The following is a 9,117-nucleotide window of genomic DNA, read 5'->3' as shown; positions in this document are numbered from 1 at the left end:
CAGCGGCCTCAGCCAGAACACCTGCGCGCCCCGGCCCCCATGACGCAGGTGCAGGCGGGACGCGCTCCGGCTCCGCGCCCTCCGTGCCGGCAGCGGAGCTCGAGAGCCCGGCATGGGGGCCCCAAACCCTGAGCGGGGAGTTCAAGTCCCGATTGCTTCACGTTCGACAGGTGAGGGACCAGGGCGCGACTGGCGGGAGGCCCGCGCTGGCCCCACCCCCGGAGCCGCCTGGCCCTCGCGGGGCGTGGCCTCTGGGCCTCGGCGCCTAGTGGGCGAGGAGCGCGGGCCCGCCTCCCTATATAAGGCGGGTGCCGCACTGCAGCTAGCGCACTTCTCACTGAGACCCGTCGCCCGGACTCTACGTGAGACCCACCGCCCGGACTCAACATGGTGAGTGCGGCCCGCCAGGACTGCCCGCCCCCTAACTGTCCCTCTCCCTCGGGGGCGCTCGCTCTGGGGATGCGCGGAGCCCTCCATCTGGCGTTCCGCGTCTCAAGGAGGCGCAAGGGTGTTTGCCTCGCCCCCGCCCCCACCCCGTCCGGCTACTGACTTTGGCCGGGCCGTGTGGTCCACTTTCAAAGGCTGGGGAAGGGGGAGGGTGGAGTGGACTCTTCTCCAGGAGAGAGGAGCGGCCCTGGCGATCCCTTCCTGCCCCACCAAGCGTTCGCGCCCTAATCCTCCTGCGGGCAGTCACGCGGTGCGGCGCCCAGTTTCCGCGGGCGAGGGAGACCCGCTTGGCTGCCCTCCGCCGCCAGCCTCACCCCACCCAGTCCCTGGCACGGACCGAACACGTGCTTGGCGCCAGAAGGTGGAAGGGGATCGGGTGACTGGATCCAGCATCCCCTTTGCCTTCGGCTGCGTGTGCATCCCTCCTGCCCACAGCCTCCCCCCGCCGTGACTCAGCACCCCGCTTCTGAGCCAGGAATGGGGTTCGGTCTCGTGAGGCGGGCCGGCCCCTCTCCAGCGGGAGCCCGGGGGCGCGGACGGGCAGAGACAGCTGTAGCCGAGCGGGAGCCCGGGCCCAGGCCAGGTTGGGGGGAGGGGAAGAGGTGTGTGTAGGGGGTGGTATTTATAGCCCAGGAACGGGGGCCGAAATCCAATCCTCGCTTTCCGCTGGGATGTAATTGGAAAGGGGGGGGGGGGGCGAATACAGGGCGGGGTGCAGGATGGCGTTCATGCTGCCTGGGGCAAGGCGGGGCAAGGCGGGTTACCTCTGTGCCTCACCGCGGGTTCCGCTTCCTTTTCTGAGTATTTGGAAACCTTCACCCCGCCATTTCCGTGTGGGACAGGGCGGCCGCGCGGCCTGGCGCCGCACCACTTTGGCGCGTCAGGGGTTACTTTCAGACTGGCAGGGGCCAGCTTAGGGCTGCGACTGTCCCAGTGCTCACAACCCTTATTGCCCTCACCTGCCCTCTGCACACACCAGCATTATCGCTGCTATTTTCCTGAGGCCTGTCGCCTCGGATGAAGGTGGTAAAGACTCCCAGAGTGCTGTGTGTGTGTGTGTGTGTGTGTGTTGGGGCGGGGAGGGAGAGAAGGGAGCAGGAGGAGCCAGATGGGATTGATCCCCAGAGCCAGATGGGATTTAAAGGTGGGGGAGAGGGCATCCTGATGCCAGTGTGGTCAGTTGATGCCAGACTGGAAGGCTGAGATACCTCTGCAGCCCACAGAAAAGAAAGGGGGAGAAGGTTATATGAAATTTCAGTTGTTTATCCTCCAAGCAAAGAGTTAGGCGAGTGGGGGCCTCTAGCTATAAACTGACAGGTCTGGAAAACCTGTCTTTTCTCAGGCTCTTCAGAAGCTGTTGTTGTGAGGGTAGGAATCAGGAACAGCTAGAAAGTTGCTTGTCCTTGTCTCAGTTACTGCACTTGCCCTCTCCGCCCTCCCTGAGTATTCTGTGAGTGTGGCAGGGTCATGTGGAGCCACAGCTCTTGCTTTTTAAAAAAATATGTTTTTGATTTTTAGAGAGGGGGGGGGGAAGGGAGAAGGATACGGAAATAGAAACATCATCAATTGGCTGCCTCCTGCACACCCCCACTGGGGATCAAGCCCCCAACCTGGTCATGTGCCCTGACTAGGAATCAAATTGGTGACCTCCTGGTTCCATGCTCAACCACTGAGCCACACTGGCTGGGTGAACCACAGCTCTTAATTAACAAGGACCCCATGGAGTAGTAGGCTAAGGGGCTGGCCTGCCCTACTGGGTGCCTCCAGTTGGAGCCTGGGCAGGCTGCCAGCCTTTTCTGACCTCTGTCCAGCCCCAAATTTCTACTTTTGCCAACTGAGTCATCCTAGCTGAAAGGTGATAGGATGGGGGAGAGGTTTATAAGTGAGGACTTATGGATGTAGGGCTTATTCTCTGTCCCCTCTTTTTATTTCTCAGCGTGAATGTATCTCAGTCCATGTGGGGCAGGCAGGTGTCCAGATGGGCAATGCCTGCTGGGAACTCTACTGTCTGGAACATGGGATTCAGCCTGATGGGCAGATGCCCAGTGACAAGACCATTGGTGGAGGAGACGACTCCTTCACCACCTTCTTCTGTGAAACCGGAGCTGGAAAGCACGTGCCCCGGGCAGTTTTTGTGGATTTGGAGCCCACTGTAATAGGTGAGAGAAAGAAGGGGGTGGAATTGAGGGGAGTGGAGAGTGACTCTAACGCTTCTTTCTGGTGAGAGTACCTAGACCTGGCTTTCCTCATCCTGAAAACTCACTCAGTTTGAATCTAATCGAATGCTGGCCTTGCACAGCAGGTCTGGGTTTCTCTCACACTGGTATCTTGGACTGGCAGAAGGATGAGCTATTCCACATATCTCACTGCAGCTACCGCACTGAGGGAGGGAGGCCCCAGCTGAGCACAGCCTGTGGTTTGGGCCCTGACAGTGTGGTTTGTGCCCTTGCAGATGAGATCCGAAATGGCCCATACCGGCAGCTCTTCCATCCAGAGCAGCTCATCACTGGGAAAGAGGATGCTGCGAACAACTACGCCCGCGGCCACTACACCATTGGCAAGGAGATCATTGACCCAGTACTGGACCGGATCCGCAAGCTGGTGAGAGTCTGGCATGGACGGGAGGTAGCTTTTGATGATGCTAAGGGTCAGGAACATTTTTTTCCAGGCCTTTTGGATGGAGTCACTCTAATTGTACATGTTCCAGAGCATGTTGCTGCTATGGAATACTCATTAGTCTGTGCTCTGACTCCTAAGATATTTAGTCTTTTGTGGAGCGAGAAGATAGAGTTCCTCAGGACTCTCCCACCTACATTGCTCTTTCTCGTTCTTGTCTTTCAGTCTGACCAGTGCACAGGACTTCAGGGCTTCCTGGTCTTTCACAGCTTTGGAGGGGGCACCGGCTCCGGCTTCACCTCACTCTTGATGGAGAGGCTCTCTGTTGATTATGGCAAGAAATCCAAGCTGGAGTTCTCCATCTACCCAGCCCCCCAGGTGTCCACAGCTGTGGTCGAGCCCTACAACTCCATCCTGACCACCCACACCACCCTGGAGCACTCAGACTGCGCCTTCATGGTGGACAACGAAGCCATCTATGACATCTGCCGCCGCAACCTGGACATCGAACGCCCCACCTACACCAACCTCAACCGCCTCATCAGCCAGATCGTCTCCTCCATCACAGCTTCCCTGCGCTTTGACGGGGCCCTCAACGTGGACCTGACAGAGTTCCAGACCAACCTGGTGCCCTACCCCCGCATCCACTTCCCCCTGGCCACCTATGCGCCAGTCATCTCCGCAGAGAAGGCATACCACGAGCAGCTGTCGGTGGCGGAGATCACCAATTCCTGCTTTGAGCCTGCCAACCAGATGGTGAAGTGTGACCCCCGTCATGGCAAGTACATGGCCTGCTGCCTGCTGTACCGTGGAGACGTGGTGCCCAAGGATGTCAACGCTGCCATCGCCGCCATCAAGACCAAGCGCAGTATTCAGTTCGTGGACTGGTGCCCCACAGGCTTCAAGGTTGGCATCAACTACCAGCCACCCACTGTGGTGCCCGGCGGTGACCTGGCCAAGGTGCAGCGTGCCGTGTGCATGCTGAGTAACACGACCGCCATCGCCGAGGCCTGGGCCCGTCTGGACCACAAGTTCGACCTGATGTATGCCAAGAGGGCGTTTGTGCACTGGTATGTGGGCGAGGGCATGGAGGAGGGTGAGTTCTCTGAGGCCCGGGAGGATATGGCTGCCCTGGAGAAGGATTATGAGGAAGTTGGCATCGACTCCTATGAGGACGAGGATGAGGGAGAAGAATAGACCAGCTGCCTGGAGCCCACTCACTATGTTCATTGCAAAATCCTTTCGAAATAAACAGTCTCCTTGCACGATTTCTTGTTCCCTCTGTGATGTGAGTACTTGAGCTTCTGCTGCCTTCCTTTGTGCTGCTGCTGCTTCTGCCCTATTTGCTGCTCATGACCCTTTTCCCTTCCATGGCTGAAGGTGAGACTTGCCAAGGATCCCTTGCCAGACTCAGGAAACATGACCCCAGGGACCTTGATGTAGGATCCTAAGGGGTACCCAGGAGAGGGAGGAAATGAGGACTGAGTCCTGGACCAGTCTGTCCAGCCACAGCCTATTGAAGGATATGAGTCTTCACTTCTTTTCCAAGTAGGAGTTTTAAGTAGAAAAGTTTCTGTATTTGAGTTGGACTAGACCTGTTCTTCCTGCTGCTTCTGCATTCACCGACTCTGGAAGCAAGGCTTGGCCCAGGCACCTCTGTGTTACGAGGGCTTGGGAGTGGGGCTGAGCTGGCCCAAAGTTCCTTGGCATGGAGCCCAGTCATAAGCGTGGGGGATGGGAGGGAACAGGGCCGTCTCCTGGAGTTGTTTATGTCACTGCATAAACAGCTTTGCATAGCTTACTGTCTTGCTGCTTTGCTGGGGGCTAGGGCTGTGCCATTAAAAGTCAGGTCGTCTTCCCTGTTTGTGCTTTCTTTCTGGCCTCGGTTCCTAGCTGGTGGGAGCCTCTTGCCAGGGCCCTGGGGAAAATTTCAACTTTGCTAATAGGCACCCCAGGACCCACACTGACGTCAGCATGTGGGGGTGGGCAGGGTTGGGGGAAAGAAGCTTCAATCTCAGCAGCAAGCGATGCCAACCCTGCCCTTGCCTCCCCTCCCTGTGATTCAGGGACGCAGTGCCCTTCCCTGGGGAACAGGTTTCCAGCCCAGCAAGGCAGGGCCCCTGTTTACTCAGCAGAGTAGGCAGGAAGTGGCAGTTGGATGCTGCCACGCCACACTGGCCTCATTAATCATTAACCATGTGTGAGCTAAAACCATCTGGGAGAGACTGTGGGCCAACATGGCTGCCTCCTCCACTCCCTTTGCCCCCAGGCTGAGGCTGAGACCTGTTATCTAGCTGTCAAGCTTCCTGGGATGTCTCCACCCAGAAGCCCTTGCCTGGCAAACCAGCTGGGCTGCTCTAAGCTATCCACCCCTGGGAATGAAGGAAGGAAAGAATGAGTTGAATGTGTTTTTTAAGGGACCCTGGTTCCAGTTCTTGGCACAGAAGCCTGCTCAAACCAGAGCAACTTTAAGTTTTTAACTAAGTCAAGCTAGAAGCCATTGCCAATCATGCCTCCTGACACACCAGTCCCGCTTTTTCCCAGGCTGTTCCTTGGAAATGACCAGACTTTGGGCCCCTTATATCTCCTCTCCAGGAACAATGAGACTAAGAGCCACACCAAGCTGCTTTCACTTTATTCTTCTATTTATACACTCTCCTGCTCCCCGACTTGGAAGCAGACCATGATGTAAGCTTGGCAGTCCTGCTCAGATCCTTTACCAGAATCTATCAGTTTGCCTTTCTCCATCCCCCACCCACCCCAACTCAGGCTCCCTGTCCAGTTGTCCTGAGGGTAAAAGAACAGAGATAGAAGACGGAGCTGGCTCTCCCCAGCCCCCTGCCCCAACTATGAGAGAGCAGGCCTAGATAGAAAGGACGGAGATTCCAGTGAAGGACAAGGCACAGGGGCCACCTCAGCGTGGCCACTGGTTTGTTCAGATTTGGGTAGTGTGCTGGCCTGGAGTTGGGGGTTGCAGTGCTTCCAACTGACTGAGGAGGAATGGAATATAAGGGCGCTGCAGGGGGTCCACAGTCATCATCGAGGCCAGCAGCTGCCGCAATGCTGAAGAATGCCTGTGGAGGGAGGAAGGCAGGGTGACTGAGGGGCACCCATCCGCCGTGCCAAGGCTCCAATGTCAAGGAGAGTCAAACGTGCTTGGTGCCCCTTCATCACTCACCTGGGGCTTTGTGGGATGCTGAGTTGGTTCTGTACAGCCAGGGCCACACTGTCACCCTTCTGGAAGACCATGTCATAAGGGCCTTCCCCAAACATCATAGCATATAGCACACAGCCTAGGGACTGAGCATAACTTGGTTATTCCATAAAAGGGGACCAATGGAGATGGTAACTCTCCTGTTAATTCTGTAGTGAAAGGAGACTACATAAACTAAAAGGACTATGCTAATGTCAGCCACATCACAGAGAAACTGCCAGTTAGCTGGAGGCCTCTGCAACCCTTGCTTAGCTACTGCCTTCAGCTATGACTCTTAGCTGTACCAACCCTGTTCAAAGGGCAGGGTTTTACCACTTCCTGAGCAATTGAGTACAGTGTTGGTAACAGTTCTCAGGAAGGAAGTTGAGGGGGATGGGGACATACATGGTTCTTGGGGCCCCATGCACTGGAAACCAAACACCTGCTCCTCTACTCCACAGGAGGTACAGAGCAGCTCCTCTCCCCCCAGATTCCCACCCGCATGCTCCTCACCCAAACATCAGTCCGCTCATCGATGACACAGTGGCTCTGCACAGAGAAAAGCTCCGGGGCCCGGTAGGAAATGGTGCACCGCTGGGCTGCCCAGTCCTGGAACAGTGGCCCCAGAGCTCAAAAGCGGGGCACAGGGCATGGTCATGTGACCAAATTGGGGAATGCACCAGAGGCGGTCAGGGATTGGGAACAGGTGGGCAAAAGAACCCGCAGACTCTTACCTGCAGGGCCAGAGCTTGGCGGGAGCTCTCCACATGGATGCGTGCTTGCTTCATGGAACCCAAGTCCATTAAAACCGGCTGCCCCTCATCTCCAAGCAAGATATTGGTGGGCTTCAGATCCCTGTCGGGAAGTGGAAATGACCCATGAGCATCTCTGGTCAGGAAGGCTAGAATCCCAGGGAGGCATAAGAATCATGGGATGTTCCTTAGGGGGAGAGCTCAGACCTCTCATTTCTCTTAGTGGGGCTCTTTCTGTCCCAGAAAGTACACAGGGCGCTCCTACTGACCTGTGGGCATAACCCTGGGCATGAATGGCTTCAAGTCCTCTGCAGATGCCCAGCAACAGCTGAAGGATTTCATCTTCAGTCAAGAAGTTGCCTTTGTCTTTCAGCCTTTCTATCTCGTTCCACAGCGTACCTCTCTGCAACACAAATATCCCCACAGTTGGTTTTTCAGCTTCTGTTCCCTGAGTCTGATCCCTTCCCTAGGTTAAAAGTTACCAACCTTTTCACCACACAACCACACCCTACAGTCCCATTTGGATTCCTCTAAACTCCAAATTTGAGGTGGTCAAACCCAAGACATAGCCTCTGATTCCTAATATATTTGACTGCTCACACAGCTCTCAGTTGGTGGCCCTGTTGCAACCCCTCCATAGCCAGGAGACTTTCTGACCTTCAAGTAAGGAAGTAGCAGCCAGGCCTCATGTTTTGTGCCCCGCTCCTTCAGACAATAAGCCACGAGGTGAAGAATGTTGGGGTGATTGAAGAGGTGATGCATATCTGCTTCTCGCTGGGCCTCCTCCACATCCTGCTGCTCGTGACACAGGATTCGCTTCAGTGCGTAGAAGTGTCCATCATGTAACCCCTCCACTAGGTCCACATAGCTGAACCCACTGTGGGCCAAAAGGGTCAGTGAAGGACCACGGTCATCTCCCACACTGCTTGGACCCAGAGGAACTCCCTGGGGAGAATGGGGATGTCTTTCCCAGTTAGTAGGAACCCTCCCAAGATGTGACTCTAAGAGGAGTTTGAAGATTATTACACTTTGAGCTCAAGAGCTGGGACACAGTAATCATTGAGGTCTTGTGGTCTTAACCCAGTGTTCTGCACAGGACAGATGCTCAATGAACATTAAATGAATAGTCTACATTTAGGTGCTGCGAACCTGGCACTGGCAAGACATTTTATATGCACTATCGTATTTAATCCTCACAGCTCCATCAGTGGCACAAGACAGTAATTATCTCCATTGAGCAGATGAAGAAACCATGGCTTATCAAGGTCACACAGGTGGATCAGGAGGCCTGGCTCCAGAGTCCACTGTCTTGACTAGCCTGTTACTAGGCTCTGTCGGGTGAGTTAAAGGATAGGCTACAGAATAAAACCTTGGTGCCCCTAATCATGAGCAGACTGCTGTCTTTCAATCATCATAACCCTGGGGGCTAGTCATTTCCAAACACTCACCCCTCCCCCAGTTTCTGGATGAAGAGGTAGCGCTTATTGTCAATGATGACAGTTCCCGGAGAGCAGATACACAGCGCGTGGCCCATAGTGTCTCAGTCATCCTCCTCCGGGGCGGCCTGAGGTGCCAAAGGGCTCGTCCAGGTTGAGTGGGCTCTTCCGGGCGACGCGCTGGGGGCCCAGCGGGTCATGCTGGAAGGAAAAGAGCGGCAGGGTCGCGGGTCGGACACCGTCCAGACGACCCTGAAGTACTGGTGTGGAGAGCTCAGGCCCAAGTCTCGGAATCGAGAGAAAACAGGTCCTGGCGATACCATCTCCAAGAAAGCTGGGATCGGGTGTCTCAAGGCCGAGGCCACGCAGCGACTACCAGCCCGCTTCCTCCACCACCAGCCCGCCTGTGGGCGGCCCCGGCTCCCACGCCCGCTCGCCGCCAAGGCAGGGCCCGGGAGTGCGAGGCTCGGGCCCAGCCCTTGCAGAGTCCACCCCCGGCCTCGGCGTGCAGACCCGGGTAGGCCAGCCGAGCTCCCCCACTGACCTGGCTTGGGCAGCAAGGAAGCGCCAAGAACCGGAAGCAGTGGGTGCGTCATCATTCAGCGCCGGCTAACGGCCCGCGGTGTCCTAGCAACCGCCGGGCATCCGGAGGATGTAGGGGCGCGGAGTGGAC

General features: G+C 56.3%; 2 protein-coding genes across 4 annotated transcripts; one reads left to right on the top strand and one right to left on the bottom strand.

Moving 5' to 3' along the window:
* Window positions 1-242: 242 nt before the first annotated feature.
* TUBA4A (tubulin alpha 4a) lies at window positions 243-4,331 on the top strand. The gene is made up of 4 exons (XM_059703227.1): window positions 243-390; window positions 2,384-2,606; window positions 2,900-3,048; window positions 3,289-4,331. The coding sequence occupies exons 1-4, from the start codon at window positions 388-390 to the stop codon at window positions 4,258-4,260; spliced, it is 1,347 nt and encodes a 448-aa protein (XP_059559210.1). The 5' UTR covers window positions 243-387; the 3' UTR covers window positions 4,261-4,331.
* A 1,345-nt stretch (window positions 4,332-5,676) lies between these two features.
* STK16 (serine/threonine kinase 16) lies at window positions 5,677-9,098 on the bottom strand. Of its 3 annotated transcripts, none has more exons than XM_059703228.1 (8): window positions 8,989-9,091; window positions 8,457-8,645; window positions 7,666-7,885; window positions 7,278-7,411; window positions 6,991-7,111; window positions 6,770-6,865; window positions 6,242-6,363; window positions 5,677-6,137 (listed from the first exon to the last, which is right to left on the bottom strand). In XM_059703228.1, exons 2-8 carry the CDS (start codon window positions 8,540-8,542, stop codon window positions 5,999-6,001), a joined length of 918 nt encoding a protein of 305 aa, XP_059559211.1. In that variant the 5' UTR covers window positions 8,543-8,645; window positions 8,989-9,091; the 3' UTR covers window positions 5,677-5,998. The 3 variants fall into 3 exon arrangements, with proteins under 3 accessions (XP_059559211.1, XP_059559212.1, XP_059559213.1); XM_059703229.1 differs by lacking the exon at window positions 8,989-9,091 and adding an exon at window positions 8,872-8,970; XM_059703230.1 differs by lacking the exon at window positions 6,770-6,865 and having other exon boundaries at window positions 8,989-9,098.
* Window positions 9,099-9,117: the final 19 nt, after the last annotated feature.

This window comes from Myotis daubentonii, chromosome 7 (genome assembly GCF_963259705.1).
Source record: "Myotis daubentonii chromosome 7, mMyoDau2.1, whole genome shotgun sequence".
Taxonomy (NCBI): domain Eukaryota; kingdom Metazoa; phylum Chordata; class Mammalia; order Chiroptera; family Vespertilionidae; genus Myotis; species Myotis daubentonii.
Note: the sequence above shows the minus strand (reverse complement) of the source record. Positions and strands in the feature narration are given on the sequence as shown.